The sequence below is a fragment of the Antrostomus carolinensis genome, unplaced genomic scaffold, assembly GCF_000700745.2.
Source record: "Antrostomus carolinensis isolate BGI_N321 unplaced genomic scaffold, ASM70074v2 scaffold24241, whole genome shotgun sequence".
Lineage (NCBI taxonomy): Eukaryota > Metazoa > Chordata > Aves > Caprimulgiformes > Caprimulgidae > Antrostomus > Antrostomus carolinensis.
The window spans coordinates 34600-53731 of record NW_010296599.1 but is presented as its reverse complement, the minus strand read 5'-3'; the positions used below and the strand labels follow the sequence as shown (position 1 = coordinate 53731).

At 35.5% G+C, this 19132-nt stretch overlaps 1 protein-coding gene across 1 annotated transcript in view; it reads right to left on the bottom strand.

The window, feature by feature from the left end:
- The window catches only part of LOC104532996 (syntaxin-binding protein 5-like), a gene marked incomplete at its 3' end in the record, with an annotated part of 90239 nt that extends 73276 nt beyond the window's left edge, over window positions 1–16963 (bottom strand). Inside the window, exons 1-3 of the mRNA XM_029087554.1 lie at window positions 16778–16963; window positions 16145–16294; window positions 14527–14627 (exon numbers count right to left, since the gene is read on the bottom strand). Coding sequence (XP_028943387.1) covers window positions 14527–14627; window positions 16145–16294; window positions 16778–16963 — 437 coding nt within the window. The remainder of the gene's footprint in view (window positions 1–14526; window positions 14628–16144; window positions 16295–16777) is intronic.
- Window positions 16964–19132: the final 2169 nt, after the last annotated feature.

Below are 19132 nucleotides of genomic sequence, written 5' to 3'. Positions count from 1 at the left end.
GGTCTCCAGTAGAATTCACATTGAAATGTGTGTGGAGTCCATAGGCGAATCCTTCTCGGCAGCTCCCAACTCAAGGAATCTTCTCCAGCATCCTCTGGTGCTTTCAGCACTCTCCACTAATTTATATTAGCTCAGCGGGTCATCATCACAAGCTGTTCTCTTGGCACTGCCACCTGACAGACTGGCCATCCTCCCTGGTACTAACCAATGACTGGCTGATGTTCTGTCAGGTCCTCTTTCAAAGCAGCAATTTTTAGACAGGAATCTGTGGCCTGTGTAGCTCCCAATGAATACTCACAACAGAGGAAAACGACTAGATAAGCCCTTTCCTTCATTCTCAACTTCTGCAGGATTTCTTCTCCACAGCAATGGAAAGTACAGCTGCTGAGGGCACCTCATGACTTTGTATACAGTCCCCTTCTCCCTCCATCAGCAAGCACAAATAATTTCCACTCAAATCCCTTTTTGAATAAAAGTAATATGAAAAGTCCTTGCTGACATACAAAGATGACCAGACTCATCTAGTACCCCTCCTTCTCCAGTGGTTGAAAGCAGACTGGCCTTTCTGAGAGAGCTTCTAGTTAGCCAGAATTCTCAGAAATTGTAGGGTGTTTTTTCTGTCAGTTCATAAGGGAATGTTAGAGCTGAGATTATTGCTGTAAGTCATGAAATGCACACAAGGACATTTAGTCAGATATTCAAGCAAAGTAATTTGTAGCTGACCTGAAGTGCCTAAACAGACGCGCAGGCTAAACCTACAGACAATGAAGAAAAGGAGCTGTCTCCAGTAGATCAAGGAGGTAAATTATGAGCTATTTGGCCTCTGGAGGTATTTTCTCCCTGGACTATATATAAATTTGGAGCTCATCAGCTCTGTAAGCCATGTAAAAGACATGTAGAATAGCGGCAATGCATGCAGCCTGCCGTCCATATCATGTGATGTGTTTGCAGCAGATGGCTGTGCAGCTCCCCCAGACAGATGTGAGCTGGGTCTGCGCACAGCAACAACAACAGTGTTTCCCCTGCAACATGGACTGTTTGAGTGATTATATACCACAAAGTCCTAGGAAAGTAGAAATCCAAGATGAAATCCATTATTAGGATTCCCAATATTTAACTTAAATTTTTAGTTTAATTTGCTTGAAGTGTATGCAGAGTGTCTAGGGCTGACACAAGAGTACAGGAAATACTTTAAATTACTAACTGCCATGACTAAGAATCAAATGAAATACATAGCAGTTCTATATATCTGGATAATTTTTCCTTTCAGGGTCTTGGTGATACTATATCACAACATGAAACTTTCTCCTATTCGAACTAGATTCTCCAAATACCACACAAGATAATTTCAAAACTTTATAGTAGCCCCACACATGCAGATCCTAGCAGACAGTGAATGAACAAAACATGCCTTTGAGACTGATTCTTGTGGTCCAGTTGTTTTTTTAAAAAATGTGATTTAGTTTTAATTTAGATTGAGAAAAATCTTCTGTTTCACATGTATTTTCTGCTAGCATCATCAGTCAACATTTATTTTGAATTAAAATCAATTGGCCCTTCTTATTTCATGCTTTAATTTCTTATATAGAAGAAAGTGAAGTAGAGCTGAAAACACATTGTACATAAATTGCATTGGATCCTGGTGACGGCATAACAAAGGCATTGGAGAATTAAACTCCACTGTTATTTAGGGATATCTGAACACAAGAGGGATATTAAGGAAAGTTACATTCTCAAAATACTACATGAAAATTTCCATCTTTGTATTTTTTCCAGTTGAGTGGTGTACAGACTGCTCAAATATTCTTTGTTGTTTTAAAACTGTACTGCATATGCTACAAATAAAATTTATAACAGGTCTGGATAGGTGAAGAATGTCTAATGAAGAATGTAATAATTAGAACTTAGTTCTATTTTTCCATCAGGTTAGTCAGGAGCTGAATGTGACTGTTCTGTTTATAACTACTCAGTGAATCATCGCTAGCAGTAAATTCTAGGTTATTAATGAAAGTCACAAACTATTTACAACTAAACACTGTGAAACAAGTAGTCATTTAGCTCACATGCTACTGTGCCTATTTCCTGTCTGAACTATCAATACTTGCAAACTGTAGGACCACTGGAAGACATTACTTAAGCTTATTCCTCTTAAAATAGTCTGTAGAGATCAATGCTTTAAAGAAAGAGACAGTAAAATGAATTGCTTTAGATGAAGTAATTCAATACATGTTTCTTACAAAAGAACGTGAATGAAACACGGAGTCAAAGCAGTGGTAAAGGTTACCTTCTAGTGCTGTACACCTGTTTGCCAACGTCCCTTTCAAGTGTGGTATCTCAGATTATTCAGCTTGCCCAATCAGTTCACCAAACAGTTTTATTTGTCTTTAGTTCATATTGCTTTAGCTACAAGTATTCATTACAGTCATACACCCTCGGTAATCCAATGCCTATCTGCCTTAGCAGCAGCGCTGCATCATGTTAACTGGAGCTCCGGAACAACTTAAAAGTTACTCTTGAAATCCCAGTGTGCAAGGAGATGGCAATTTTTGCAGCTTGTGCTACTAATATTTTGTTTAGTCTTCAAGATGACAGAAAACGAATTTCCTTCCTCATAGACAAATGAACAGCAAAAAGACACCCTCTTTTGTCAACTCCCTTTTATGGTTTTGACTGTAAATTCACTGGGATATCTTACATATGGGAACAAGACGACTGATGATGACAGTGGCATAGACTCTCCCTGGCTAGATCTTCAGTATGACACAACAGCAATGCAGTAGATTGAACTGGTGTAATGTGTAGGCTTGGACCCAAGAAAAAAAGACAAGGAAATTACATGGAAACTTGCTTCCTTACAAAGAAAAAGATGCTGGAAGAAACTAGCACACTTTTCATTGGCTTCCAATTTGTTTCTGATGCCAACTCAAGGTCATTAGACAACTAAAATGAGAAAATAAGTTCCATAAAGTCATTGAAGTGAGCAAATTAAAGAAACAGAGTTGGCAAACAAACTCCTGCTTTCATCTTCAGGGGAAAGACAATGTACACTGTTTTTCTCTTGTCTACTGGCTTGTGAAATCACTATTTCTTATTTGTAGTACTTCACTTGTTCTCCATTAATTCCTTTGAAGGTTAAGTAAAAATGGAGTTGTAATACCAAGCATAGTGATGGTGATGGGCAATGCAGACCACAATAACAGCCACTGAGATTTTTAGCAATAAAAGAAAGCCGAAAACCAAAGGATAGAAGAGGGACATGATGTTCTCAAAAGAGAAAGTTTTTGATTTATTTCTTGCATTGATTTTGGAGCAGCTGCATTAAAAAACAAAACAAAACAAAACCAAAACCCACACCACCTATGGGCAGAGTTTCTCTCATCCCAACACTGAAACTATAAATCAAGTTTTTGCTTCCCTATCTCATAGTTTCAAAAAAGTAAATTAGGACTTAGCTCAAAGATGAAAGGTTGAAACTTGTGTTTTGCTAAACAGCTTGACTTTACATAGCTGTCAAAAAAGTAAACTAAAGATATGCTAGTATTTCATCCCTTGTTTGCTGCAACATTACACAAATCTGTGTTTATACCATACATTCTTACTATACTGAGTTTAAAACCTCCTTTATATCACTATCGATCAAACTATTCTGAATGACTCTCTACTACCAAGATAACATTGAAATACTGAAATTGACTGTAAAGTAAAAAAAAAAAAAAAAGCATTTTTACATGTGTCTACTTTTTCTATGTATATACACTTCTTTTCTTAACAGCTTCTATCAATTAAAATCATGTAGACTTATTGGAGACCAGCTGTTCTCATTTGTTATGCTTCAGTAGACAGGGACTCTGTGATTAATGGTTCTTGTTTTTCTGCAATCTGTAGTCTCTCTTCTCTTCCTGCTCATGTACTGTTTAATGAGATAATCTCAACACTGACATTACTAGCTCTATTTCTGATTTACTGGAATAATGCCCAGAGTTTCTTGTGACAGAAGGAAAAGTATCCTAAATCACTGCATTGGATTCTGCTTGAAGCTGCCATGTGCCTGGGCAGGAAAGGGGTGGTGTGGTTTCCAAGAACCAAATGACTTACTGCAACAGAATGGGTGCATGCTCTTCACTGCTTTAATATATGACTGGAAATCTAATGGAACAAAGGTCAAAGGACAGATCTGAACAGGACTATGAAAGATGTCTCAAAACTCAAATTTGAAAACCTCAAAAAATAAACCCATAAAATTCCTGTAACTATAACTGTAGCAAGCTGAAAATTCCCACTGATAATGAGAGTGTTTATGCTGTCTGAACTTTTTTACATTTTAAAAGACATCTTTTTTGCTCTTGTCTGATATGAGTATGTATGATATGAAGTGGATGCATTTTTGTATTACAGTGCTGGACTTCTCATTTGTTGTGACTAAGGCTGCAAATCATGGTTGTTCAATGTATGTCTGTGTGTATATATTTTAAATTTTGCTATTCAAACCTGGCCTTAAAGCAATTTGACAAAACAGTTGCTATGTGAAAACAACATAACATGTTACCCTGTGTTTTCTCAAAAAAGCAGAAATCTACTGACAAACATGCTTATTTTCTACAAAGCATTAGAAACAAGCAACAAACTGCTCAGTGTATGATCTAAAGTTTTCCAGTACATAGCAACATTATGTCTACTGTTAAGAGCTAAAGGATTTTTTCTTGAGGAAAGAAATCAACACATCAGTTACAAGGCAGACAATCAGAGGTGGCCGGGTGACATAAAAAAATCAAATAATTCAAAACATGTTTTTCTATTGAAGTAAAATCAAAACTTCACAAAGACGTTTTGCAAAATGGAATTCTGAAGGTAGATTTGTTTTCTCATAGAAATAATAGAAGGAAGTACAGGCAGAGTGACACAGAGGAAGAGGTAAATTGGAAAAGAAGATTTGCCAGGCCAGAGGGCCCTCTAGTCCCTGTACTGTTGTGAAGACCTCAAGTAATCGTGCTAGCTATGCACTGTTCTCCAGCAGGTCTACGGGTCATGATGATTTCATATATGTGTGTGCGTGTGTATGAACATGTACACACATGCACACACATAAATATGTGCATTCACACACATGCATAAACATATAGCAAATGTATAAACTTATTTCATTAACTGTTATAAGTAAATTTATCTTTGTTAATATTTTAACTATGCTGTATTTATAGCCACCACATTTGGCCTTGTAGCAGCTACAATGATTTTGGTGTTTCAGACTTGAGAAAATTCTTATCACTCAATATGCTTTCCAGTCTCAGATCAAATCCCAAAACTCTCTTATGCATTTACCAAAATATTTTATGTAAAAAGCTTTAAATAAAGTAAGAAGTCAAATGAACAGCTCAGGAGTGGATTGGGGGAAGTAGAGGCTACCTGGTTTAATTTTTAGTAATAGGGGGAAAGAAGAAGTGATTGGTTGTAAGTCATCTTTCATTTTTTTTTGGTCGTTGTGCTATTAAATACAGCTGTTATCTCTAAAAGTAATTTATATAGAGCAGATCAGCCATTTTCTGTTAACCTGCTTTTAATGCACCAATCTGAGGAAAATGTGAATTGATTTGCAATAGATTGATAACCATGAAATAGAAAAATATTTGCCAAATTGTTCATCATATTTTGCCATGTGTTTTCTTACGTCCTGGAAACATGCTTTTAAAATGAAGATATATATGTAACCAATGTAACATGGTAACTGTATTTGCTGTTTTAAGACTTTTCTCAATAGTTATAAAAAATCAAATTACTGTATACTATGCTAACATTATTGCATATTTTAAAGTCTCTTTATGGAAATTGAACTTTTATGTACACAGCTGTGTAAAATAGATCTTCAATATCTTAAACAGCTCTATTTGCCTTCAGATAAGTTGTTTAGCAAACAGGTATAAAAGCAGATACTGTAGCATAATGCACATAAGGACATTTGTAATTGAAATGAAACTGAAAAATTACTTTGGGGAAAGACTGTGAAAGTCACCATTAAAAAAAGAACAGAGATTGTTAAATTCAAGATTGGATCTCAATATAAACAGAGAACTTTTTAATATTCTAGAATGAAAAATATGCCCAGGACTTCTGTAATTAGAAGAGAGTTTATTGTATCATGCACAGATTAGAAAACAAGTATTGACAGTAATTGTAGGGTCTAGATATTCCCGAAAATGGCATCCAACAGATTCCTCTAGTTAATAATCAATGAATCAATAAAAGGTGAAGTTATTTTAAAGTAACAATTATCCTGGTGTAATTTAAGCATAGAGAAACCATACTAGTTTTAAACTAGTCAGCTTAAATTCTTGCAGAACTTCCTCTGCAGTGTCAACAACTCAGATTGCATTACAAATCCCACCCAAGAAAGTAAGCATAAAAAATTTAAAACAGATAGAAATAAAGTTAAGCTATGCTGTCATCTATGTTGTTGTGACTGTACTGTTATTACTACCTGGTCAAATATACACACTAACTAAGGTTTTTACTTTCAAGAGGACAAATTTTTGAGAAGTTACAGTAAAATAGGGAAGGTAGGTTTACCAAAGGTAGGCTATTCCAAAATATTCCAATTGTAGGAAATGTGGCATATGTCAAAATTAAATACAGCATTTATAAAAAACATATCCACAAAATTATATTTTCAATGTCTATTTTCCACTTGATTTTACTGAAAATACAGTATTTTACTGGATACTTGAGGATTTCTCAAGTATTAGTTTTACAGCTGCTCTTGTAATTTCATAAGTGATCTTGGTACTAATACAAATGAAACTTCTTAGGGATACAGTATTACAGAGGAAGGACAATCTCCATAAGTACAGGAAATGGAATTAAATTTAAAATGCAAAGGACAAGGACTCAAACTTCAAAGAATAACTTTCAGTTTGGAGTTGGAATTCATGATACAGAAGTGATGGAAAAAGATATTTCAATTTACTTCCACTCTTAAAGGCTTTCAGTGAAAAGCAGCACATTCCCTGCCAGCTAGATATACATCAATGAAGAAGTGTAATGGGTGTATTAGTCAACCACAGCATGACCACAAGCACTGATAAGATGAAGCCACGTAAAAGGAAGCTGTTATTACAGTATGCATCAGTAAACATTTTCCTGCAGAGATTACAAAAGAAAATGGTAACGCCAATGTCCACAGCACAGATGGGACCCTATCTAGAATATGTTTCCTTATCTAATCATCAGCGAGAACTGATATAAGAAGAAAGGCCAAAGACAAGAAAAGAATAGGGAATGAAGACACAAATTTATAAAGGAAAATGCAGAATCTTGATTTTTGTAGTGTGAAAAAAAGAAAAAAAGCAGGTTGTGAATAGATAAGAATGATCTGTTTAACTGCAAAGGAGAGAAAACATATTTAAAATGCATGACAATGTGCATACCAGAATATAATAATAAATGGGAATAAAAGAGCCATAAAAATAAATTTAGTCTTGAAGCTGGAAGGTTTCTTGCCATTGGAAGGATGAAATCAGCATAAAGCAATTTTCCCTAATAGGATGAGCAGTGGACTTAAGTTTTAATAGCTGTATAATAGTGTCACGATGCTGATGGGGAGACCATTACATGTGGAGGAGTTAGTGACACACAGCATCTGACCTGAGCAGGCACAGACCTGTGCTGCACGTAGAGCATGGCCTTCAGGGTGCATTGTGCTGCATGGACCCCGTGGCCACAGAATAAACACAACCAGCTCGTAACAGCTGAGCCCACAGGCAGCTCCCGCTGGGTGATTGTACCACCTGCATGACCTTGCCTTTGTCCAACAAAGCAGCAAGAAGTTTTAGTGTGAATGTCCCTTCTGTTTGATAGTAGAAATAATGAACACAGCTGTTTTCTTATCAGAAAATCCTGTAATAACTTGAATGACCAAAATGTAACCCTATCTATGGATGGGGTCTGCACAATCCTGCTGATTGGAGGTCTGTTTGATGATGCACAACTTGGAGTTCCCAGCATCTACCGGGAGGTGAGATTATCTATATTATTCTCTCATTCTTTATAGTGCTAGCTCTAATAAACAGCATTTTGAATGATACCTTAGAGAATGTGAGTGCTTTTCTTACTGGGATCATAAGGGATCTGCATCTCTTGATGCAAAATTTAGCTTGTTCATTGTATAAAAAGATGTATAGGAGATGTCTGGTCTGCAACTGCAGGGAGCTAGACTGAGGACATCCCTTCAGCTCCACTCCACTAGAAAGCCCACATATTTAAGATCTATTAAAAACAAAATCTTAGTAGAATTTTCATTCTACTTTAGTAGAATTGCATAATCTCATAAATCTATCAAATCAGAATTACAGATTCTTGGTATCAACAAACTAATGTGTGTTTTGTATTTTTGTTCTTTGTTGATTGTTTAGCTCATGTATGTTGAGGAAAAAAAGCAAAACACTTGTGCTAGACTTCTTTTATGACCAAGGCATTCATCACTTCAGCTAGACTGCATACCACCTGTCCAGGACAAATTTATGGTTCTCATTGACCCTACACCTCAAGTGTACTGAAATTTTCCATAACATAAGACCTGCAAAAATAATTTAATGTTGTATTTTTTTCTTTTTCTTTTTTCTTTTTTTTTTTTTTTTTAACAGAGGTGTGTGGTAACTCCATGAACATGATTTGGGTCAGTCTCACTGCAGAAACTTTGTATCCAGTCTTTTGTCTTTCTGAAATGACATTTGACAAAGTTCATTTCCCTGCCCTGCAGTCCTAAGGCACAGCCCTATAGACCAGAGGTGTTCTTTGGGAACTTCAGGAATCTTTCCAAGCTCAATAATTGCATGCAGACAACACTAAATGGTTATCGAAATCCCTGAGCATTATTCTTTCTAAAGTGACGAACACTGATGCAAGACCAAGCCACACACATTTATTTATCTTACGTGTTTGAGGTGTGTGCTGTGTTCACACTTGGCAATACACCCTTCATAAGACAAGAAAAAAAGAATCCACACAAGGAAGTTTTGTGAAAACTTCTTCAAGATGTGGAAGCGAATGCCAATCAACAGCATGAATTCTTTTGCTTTGCTCATTTTTTTCCATCAACAACCTAAAAAAGTTTAAATCCTTTCCACAAACTGTCTCTCATTGAAAAAGGTAGATAGGATTGTATGGTGAAATATTGCCTTGTATTTGAATTACACCACGTAATCAGAATCTGTTTTGTGTTATAGCATGGCTGTGCAACTGCACTGAGCCTATTAACTACTTTCATGTTTGATGACAGACCTCTGACTAATTTGGAAGCACATAAACCATACAGAATTTGCAGTTATGCAGTATTAACCAGTGGGTTTGTTTATGCTATCACAGAAAGTCAGTTTCTTGAACAGCCAATGAGACAGATAAACCTAAGATCCATAACACAAAAGTAAACAGATACATGTACTGCTGAGACTGCACAGCCAGACACCAGTATTCATTCAATAGCCTCTTGCTGTCATTCTGATGAGGGAAACTCTTAACAACACAGGACACAAAATCCTGCAAAGATACAGCAAGTCAGATAGACAAAGATACAACTGCTTTCAGGAAAGAATGCAGACCAACACACAAAAGAAAAGTAACCAGATCAAAAAAATATGTTTTTTTTCTCTTTGCTTCCAAGCACCACAGTAACACTCTCAATCACCTTGTTCAAATACTGCAAAATCTCAGATTTAAGAGTCAAGTTTCAAATTAACGGTAAGTTAAAGCTAACTGAGATAATTGCTTTAAAGGTCACCCACTCAAAAGGCTCCTCCTCCTCTGTGCCAGAATACCCTTAACACCAAAGAAAGTGTTCAGATCAGAGCCCCAAAGACAGTTACACAGATTTTGTCACCTGGTGATTCCTCTGTGGAAGGGCACTTAACAGTACTGTCACGGCATCGGTGCACAGCGCACGCGGATGGATTTAAAGACCCAACAGAACTTGTACACTGTGTTCATATATGCTGAGTATAAGTCAGTGGATAAACTGTTCTGGCACTGAACACACCAGTCAGCACTGGGTAAAAGAAGAAAAAGAGGAGGGCTATCCCCCATGTCAATCAACGCAAATGAACTAGCTCAGCTTCAGCGTAAGAGAAGATGAGCTGTGTTTGTAGGTGAGACTAATGCACACAGGCCTAAAGGACCTGGATTTCACACTGTAATGTTGCTGGTTTTTCCTATCCCAGTTGCACTAATCTTAAAGGGGAAAAATAGGCAAACTGTTGAATATTTAAAGCTATACTTGCTGAAGTCTGCTCTGACTACATTAAAAAAAATAAGGCCTATAACAGTTTTCAGTGGTTTAGCTTAATCCTAATGTTCTTTGTAGCAGATATAGACAGTGCCTACTTCCAGCAGCTGAGTCATTCATTTTGCCTAAAACGTCTACTGAAGATTAATCTGGCATCTCCTATGACATTAAAGAAGGAAAAGGAAGGACTAACATAAGGAATATTACCATAATGTTATCCTTCAAAAGTACTGAAGAGATTCTTATGGAGTGTTTCCAGAGGTTAAAAAGTTTCACCTGTGCTTCCTATTTCTAAACGGAAAACCAAATCATATATTATCAACCATATGCTACTGTCAAGCATGTCTTTGAATAACCGTGTTATTATTAGAGCTCTTGGTATGGAGTCAAGCACTGAAATACACTGCTCACTTTTATATTTTCTTGAAGGTCCTTAATGCATTGTATGACATTCCAATTATGAAAATAGAAATTTAAGATGATAATATTACATTTTAATATAAGGCAAAAACATACAGTTTGCTAAAAAGTCCTGGGCATTACACTGTAGAACAAAAATATCAGTTTGCCATTAGGTCTTATTCTTCAGTGTTCCTTCTACACTTGATCCAAAGAGACACAAGAAACAGTGAATGATCAGAGACAAGTTAATATTGTTAATGTTGCATCAGCATATCCCAGAATTATTTGAGCAGCACTACAATATTCTAGGAGACAGCTTGTCACCAAGAACATACCGTATAAAACCCCTCACAAAGGGCAAATTAGTTTAACAATAGGTCAGAAGAAGAAAAAAATAAATCTGGAGAGGTTGCCAGCTATGACTTACTGGCTACCAAAGTGCATTTTGTTAGTGAAATATTATTCATAAAACATTCAGTCTTGATACTGAATCCTACATGGTAAGTGAAAGACAACCAGTGCGCTGCAAATCTATTTACAAACAAGATCTGTGTTTGTTTTTAAGAGTTCTTTGCTCTTTACATCTATGTTGGTAGCAACATCTGAAGAAAAGAAAAAAACTTGGTTTGGACTTTTGTGGGAGGGAATATATGTGTATGCTTGGGGAAATTTGACTCAAGTAGTTGCATAGACATACACATAAACACTGCTAAGAGCAGATTTTAGTCCATTATCCTGCAATCTTAAATGTCAAGAAACAGAAGAGAATTGTAAATTAAACAGTTCAACAGTATGAAGACTGGTTCACTGATTAATAGCCAAAGACTTAAGTAGCGTTCATCCATCTAACAGAACTTAGCAGCTGTATGGTTCATTCATCAAATATTTTAAAAACTCAGAATAAACTGATTCTACATGAAAGTTAATTAACTGAAGTAAAATTCATCAAGAATTTGGACTAATGCAATTATCTTCCTCATCACAAACAGATAAAATATTAGAAATTTAAGCAAAATTACATTGCATCACTTCATGAAGTAAATCTGCCCATTGTTCATAAAAAAGGACCCAAACATATTGTATGAACGAAATTACAGGTTGTCTAAATCCTCAAGGCAGACATGCAAATAGAAAAATCTGAAGCAGCCACATGCTCCATTTTCATAGATAAAATGAATAATTATGTGTTTGGCTTGTAAAAGCTGTTTAAATTGAAAATGGTGCTGTTCTAAGAACCAGCTTTTGCCTGTCTAATCACTTCCCTGTATGGCCTTTCCAATACCTTACTGTTTTCTGAAAACATGCATCAGTATTTTAACACCTGTTCTCTGTCAACAAGCATTTCAGCCATTTAAGAAACATCAAAACCGGCTCATTCATCGGGTCACAAACTTAAAACAAGACAAAAGAAAATATATTTCTCTCTTTAGAGTGAATCTTGTTTTCCCTTCATCTCTCCCTACAAGAGGAGAGGATGAAAAAAAAATTTTTTTAAGTGTTCCAACAGTGAAGATAACATTAATTTTTGGAAGACAGACAGTGCTCTAACAGAAATATTCAGGAAAAAATGGAAGCTCTTTTTTAGACTTAACTCTATTAGGCATATATAAGGAGAAATGTTACAAAATAATAAGAGGGTTAATGAGGGATTTAGCCCTACTTTTTAGCTACTTGCCTGGAGGCTTATGTTGAATTTTACATACTAAATGTGTAATCAAGCTAAGAAAATTGATAGTTAGATCATTTAAAATTAATTGATATCTATTTTTTAAAAATACAACCATATTTAATTCTGGACTCAAATGCTTACATACAGAAAACTAAAATCTTAGAGCAGTGCTAGAGAAACCTGAGAAGAAAAGAACTGCGTACAAAGTTATTTCTACACATTTATGGAAATCTCTTTTTAAATTTAAAACTGGATTTACTTCTTTGACACTATTATATAGCAATGTATCAGAATATTTGCCTCATAACATTTGATGTGCTAATAAAATTATTTAAATGTCAGTGATTGTACCAGTTACTTCAAATGTGCATGAAAGAATTATTAGAATTTTTTTAACTCTCAACTTCTTGATAAAAGGCAATATAGCTAGCTATGCATTTGTTACAAATAGCGACATCCTCAGATCCCTTTTAAACCTCAATTAATTAACCTCAATTACACAAAATTTAGTTTTATGCAAAGTTTTCCAGTATTCCAAATAACTTGTTTCCAAATATTTTCCCCAATATTTTAGGCTACCAGAAGCAAAAGGAAGTTTAGGTAAATGCGATGACAAATGTTTTTACTTAGTGTGTAAGTTTATTTTATCAAGAAATTTAGATAAAATTCTGACCAAGATACCACACTAGTGTCTCTGAAGAGAAATGACAGGTTAACAGGTGAACAGACACTGCATTCTTATAAGTATTGATTCCTTTGGTTGTATGGAAGGTTACTGGCTGGGAGAGCCAGACCAAGATGTACTGGAATAACTTCTACAATATTTAGATTTATCGATGACAAATTGTGGATAATGTACCTATGTGGTGAGAATACCAAGTTTTAAATATTTCAACATATGTAAAATGATGACTTACTGTCCAGAAGCAGCTAGCAAATGTACATATAATTTCCCTTTTTCATCTTCCCTCATGGATTCCCAAAGCACTTGATATACTTTTGCCACAGGTTGTAAACTCTTTGGAATTAGGATGTATATTTACTAATTCATTATGTAGTACTTCCCACAACAAAACTTGCAACTTGGTGACATTTAAGTGCAAACATTATATGTATCTGAATAATAAACAATAAAGAAAAAGTCTATTTCCGTAATTATTTTCAGATTTACTGCAGCTAAAGCTTGCTTTGCTGAACCTGTTTACTTCATAGCTCTGATTAAGATCTGATATCTTTCACCACTGCACATGCAAATATATAAATATCTAAAAGAAGCTGCTGCATGTCAGTAAACACTGAATGTATATACTAAGAGAATTACAGTATCACTTGAACTTCCAGTAAAAAACCATACTACATATTATACCTATGTTTTCAACTTAAAAAAAAAAAAAAATCCACCCCAAAGATGACGTACAGCATAACTGTGTTGCTCCAGGACTCACAAAAAAAACCTGCTGCATTTATGCACTGAACCTTGTTCTTCTCACTACTGAACTAATTCCTTAATAGAAACATGGAATTTTTCTTAATAAAAGTGTAGCATTCAAGCTTCATAATATCATAGCAGGTTTTACTTGGGTGACTAAATGCAGATTAAAGTGCTCAGCTTCTGTTTGAATTTGAAAATTACAACCACTAATCTATTTTCAGTAGGGATTTCTACAATTTGCTACTGATAAAGTAAAATTTAGAAAAAGTCTCCAATTCATTTGACTTTTACCATAGTTACTCAAATTCACAATTTATTTCTGCTAAACTTCCAGAATTTTTTAAAAATAAAACACTTCCAAGGTAGAGAAAATAATTATTTCCCTGATTCAGCCAGCTGAGATACTTCAGCTAGTACTGAACAACAGATCACCTAAAAGTATCACAGTGCTTAAGAAAAAACAAACACACTACGTTCACACTGGTTCTAGCAAACCAAAGGTAAAATGAAAAACATTTTTACAAAAAGCAGATAAAATATTTCTAGTTCTAAGAAGGCTGCAGAAAGAGAAATCTAAGTTTTTTGTTCTGTGCAAACAAGACTCAAATAATGGAAAAAAAAACTTTAAGACAAAACTATATCCTCCCTTAGAAAGGCAAACTAATAAGCATGTATTGTTAGAAATCTGGAAAGTGAGCTTGGGTTGGTTTGTTTTGTTTTTCAATGAGGATTTTATTTTGTGTCATATAGACTTACCTTTCTCTGTTAAATTTCAGAGAGTGCAGGATAGCTGGTCGTTTCTGTCGGAGATTCCACAAATGAAGTGCATCATCTGCACTTGCACTGACCAAAGCACCCTAGAGCAGACACAAAGTACAGCACAACATATTACTTTTCTGCAGATTCTGTCTTATTCTTAAGTGATCCTCTCTGTTAATGATCTACCTGCAGAAAATGGTATAGTTTATGAAAAACTGTTACTTTCTTATAGCAAAGATACATTCTACCATAAATAATACTCAATTTGAATTGATCTGGTAAATGTAAATATTTTAAATTCATACAAGTTCAAAGTTAAATTAAAACTCCATCGATTTAAAATGAAAATTAAAGCTGTGTATTTCTATGGTGGAGAGGAACTAGATATTGCCAAAACAGAAGGCAATGCTTTATTCTGAGGAAGGGCGAGGATGTAATTGCAAGATCAGTTCATACTAACTATGACTGACCAATCAACTTCTCTTCTCATACCTTGGATTTCCTTCCTAATCCTAGCACCTGTTCTCTTCAATGTTGACATATGCAAATGGAACTTATGAAGGTGAGACTTGGCTAATACAGTGTAAAACGTGTTAATTCTCATCTCCCAAAGAGTTTAGACCAATGTCAGAAAGAATCTCAACCAAAGAAATAAAATTAATCCTATGTATTAGGGGTTTTGCTGGTCATCTAATGAAAAGAAAGATGACCGATTCAGACCTTGGCCTCCCTGTTTTCATCCCTGCCTTCCTCTAAAGAATTCCACTGGACTGTCTAAAGTTTCAGTCCTCCCTCCTCAGTTTCTGTGGGGCAGGTATTTTCTCCAAGTAAGTGTAGAAAAAAATAACAATTTCCCAGGTTTAAAAAAACATTAAACTGAAACTTTTTTCCTTGAGGAGTTCTAATATCTCCCTGCTTAGAAAGAGGACTTGAAACTGTCAAAAGTGTTTCCTTATATCACGGAAGAAAATTCATTAAAACTGAACTATGAATAGCTTATAATTTGGACAAGTTATGAGGTTCTAGGGAAAAAAAACCAAACAGATTTATATGCTCCAGAAAGTCTTCTTGCCTATTACCATCTCCAGAGATCTTCTGCACAGATCAAGCTATAATTTGTCACTGTTTCTTCATGTCATCTAAACTTGATTTTGACAAACCATTTACAAAGACTAAGCGTGCTGGTTTGATTGATGACCCCTGCAATTGCTTTTCCTTGCTTCAAATAGTAGCATATCCCCAACTATTGAGCTTTCAGCCAATAACCATCAATATCTTTCCATAGAAAGATTTAGCTCATTTATTAACTTCTATTTGAAACAAGACTGTGCAGTATATTTAGTAATTTAATGGATTTTACATCTATCTGCACACATTCATATATTGACTGTCTTTTGTTCAGTACTTTATACTGATGTATATGAAGATAATACTTTTCACTGCATGCAGTCCCATAAATAATCTTCTAAAAGGCTATATGGTGAATGTCCTCTGGATGTGTGCCACTTCTTGGCACAATTTGTCAATATGAAAAGTTATATCACTCAATTACAATACACGGATTGACTTACTGAACTAAATTTATACAGAAGAATCTGAGAAAATATGTCCTTACCTCATTGATTAAGAACTGGAGCTGCAGGACTGCAGCACCACTTTCATGTTGGCAGTAGCAATCAACACCAGGCCTGCCCAATCTGTTGCCATCCAAGTCAAGGATTCTAACATTCGTGTTATCACCAGAAGTAAAGAGGAAAAAAAAGAACTACCAATTAAACTCTAATTAACCTTTAATTAACCTCAATTCTTCTTGCTTTCTGTAAAACAAAAGAATTCATGCTGACTTTCCACTGTTCTAATTAAAGCACCAACATCATCAGGCTGAAACATGTGCAATTGCGAGTGATCTGTTCTTGCCTGGGTTTTTTTGCCTGTGAAATAAAGTACATGAATTAACAGAAAAATTCAGCATGATGCATCTTAAATGTCTTTTTACATATTATTGATTCATATAACATGTTAATGTATCAGGTTTTTGTACTTACCAAGACATCACAAAATGAACAATTTAGGACTAAGTTCAGTTATACAGTTCTGTTGTAGGCTTTTTTTTAAATCTGAGCAAATGCTTTTTAGAGTGAGTCATTTCACACTTACATAAAAGCTCACATGTAACTATTGCTCTCTCTCTCATCAACACAGGCACAATGCAGTGCCATGCAGTTACCCAGGTCTAGCTATGAACTACATTTCCTAGTCCAATCCTCAGTATGAGTGAAACCACAGTTATGCTGCTTCTGGCAACCCAGCCAGTTCTCTTGGAACCAGCATCGACATGCTGCTTTGCAGCAATATCTTCTTGTCCAGACATATCATGAATGTAGCTTTCTATCTGTTCTCTTTGGGTCTTTTTCTCTGCAGGCGAAATTGCCATCTCCCTAACTTAGATGATGGCCTTTCCCATCTGAATCAGAGACTTTAACAAGAAACTGCTGTTCTAGAAAATTACTCCAGATAAAAAGTAAAACAAAAGAAGAGAGGAATATGAAATACATTATTAACAACAACATTGTATAAAACAGGCGAAACACCTCCATATGTATTCAAAACATCAAGATTATGATCAGAAACAAGATTTTACAACACAAAGCCCTATCTACTTGTTATGTATGATCATATTAGCATATTGTAAAATCCTGAACAAAAATGACAACTGTCCTCCTATTCTGCAGGCAAATGTCAGAGAATCTTTACTTCTCCTTTCATAGGTGGAAAGACTTGCAGTGAACTATTCTAAAATTGGCCTCAGAGAAGTAAAGTCCATAGATTAGCAAATAGAAAATTTGAGGGTTAAAACTTTAAAGTATTAGGTAATTATTTTTCCAATTGTTAAACAAGTAGTTTAATGGAGACCACTGACCTTGAGAGACCTGAGCTCTACTCCTGACTTTGCCAACTTGTCTGTTGGATAAGCTTAGGAGGGAAAAAAAAAAAAAGTATATTTTCTTCCCTATGCCTTCATTTCCCTATTTGTAAGCTGGAGAAAACGTTTTACAAAAGAATACAATATCTCTTTCGACAGTGATCTGAGTGTACTGATATCTACAGATGAAAAGCTGTATATAAAACATTGTAACTACATTATAGGACAGCAAGGTAGAGAAAAAAACCTAAATAACTCTATTGGTCATTTGTTCCCAAACTGTAGCTGTGAATATAATAATAACTGATAAAATACTAAAAAACTGTGCAACATTTAAACAACCTATTTAAAATGGACAATAAAGATATATGATAGTATAGCATACATTTTAAGGGTTGATGCTAATCCTTTGGTCCATTTTTAACGACTGCTCTGTGCTACTTTTTTTTATACTGTTCCCCACTACTTGTTGTAAGGTGAGATGAAGCAAGTCTAGCACAAAAACCAACCAACCAACCCACCCACTGGGTATTTTAAACCAAGTGGAAGTTTTAACAGATAAGTGTTTTCCCTTTCAATTGAGCTTCATATTCAGTATAAATAGATGGCACTAGCTAATGATTGTCCTTAATGAAAATTACACTAGAATTGCCCTGATTAAGCAGCTGTCACCCTTCAGCATCAGTATCATTTCAAGTCAGTTTTCTAGGAAGCATCCTAACAAAGTAGATTATTTAATTCAGCATATCCTAAACAAACTAAGCACTCTCCAATACTTCACATTTATTTGCCTAAGTGTTCACCCTGAAATACTTCACAAATTACTAAAATAAGAGAGAAATTGTGCCGTCTGCTTCAGTCTGGCCAACTGCCCTGAAGTAAAGACTCCTGCTTAAACAGCAGCATTATCACTGACTGATGGTGGTTTTCAAACATTCTGGGAGCTGCAGTAATGTCCTTCCAGCAGAAGGAGATGAAAAGATATGACGACTTGGCACATTTTCTTGGCATTTCAGCCCATCTTCTGCAAATTCTGTGCTTTGCTGCCAAGCATGCAGGAGTACAACTTTACCTCATCAAATCTTTTCATACCAATGTATTCTACCAGGACATACAGCAGTAGTAGCTATAGTACAGGCTTTGGACTGCATTTATTCTTTTACTTTTGCCTTTTTATTAAATAATGACTCTGCTATCAGGGACAGTGGAACATATCTGAAGATATTAAAAGGTAGGCCTAATACAGATCATAGAATCATAGAATGGTTTGGATTGGAAGGGACCTTAAAGCTCATCTAGTTCCAATCCCCCTGCCATCAGCAGGGACACCTTCCACTAGATCAGGTTGCTCAAAGCCTCATCCAGCCTGGACTTAAACGCTTCCAGGGAGGGGGCATCCACAACTTCCTTGGGCAACCTAAGATATTCATATACCTCTGAATACCTCAAAGTAGACAGCATGGGTTTCAAGGATAAAAGCCTGTCACTATCTTTTCTCTCTTATCAGTATGTTGGATCTCCCAGGGGCCTTCACAGACATGCCAGATTATCCTAATTTATACATAAAAGGGAAAAAGATGAAAAATAAGCCTGGATGTTTGTTCAGATCTGGAGTGAAACGAGTAAAATCAGAATTGTGTGCATCAAGCAGTGAAAGTGTGACAGTAATAACATTCTAAT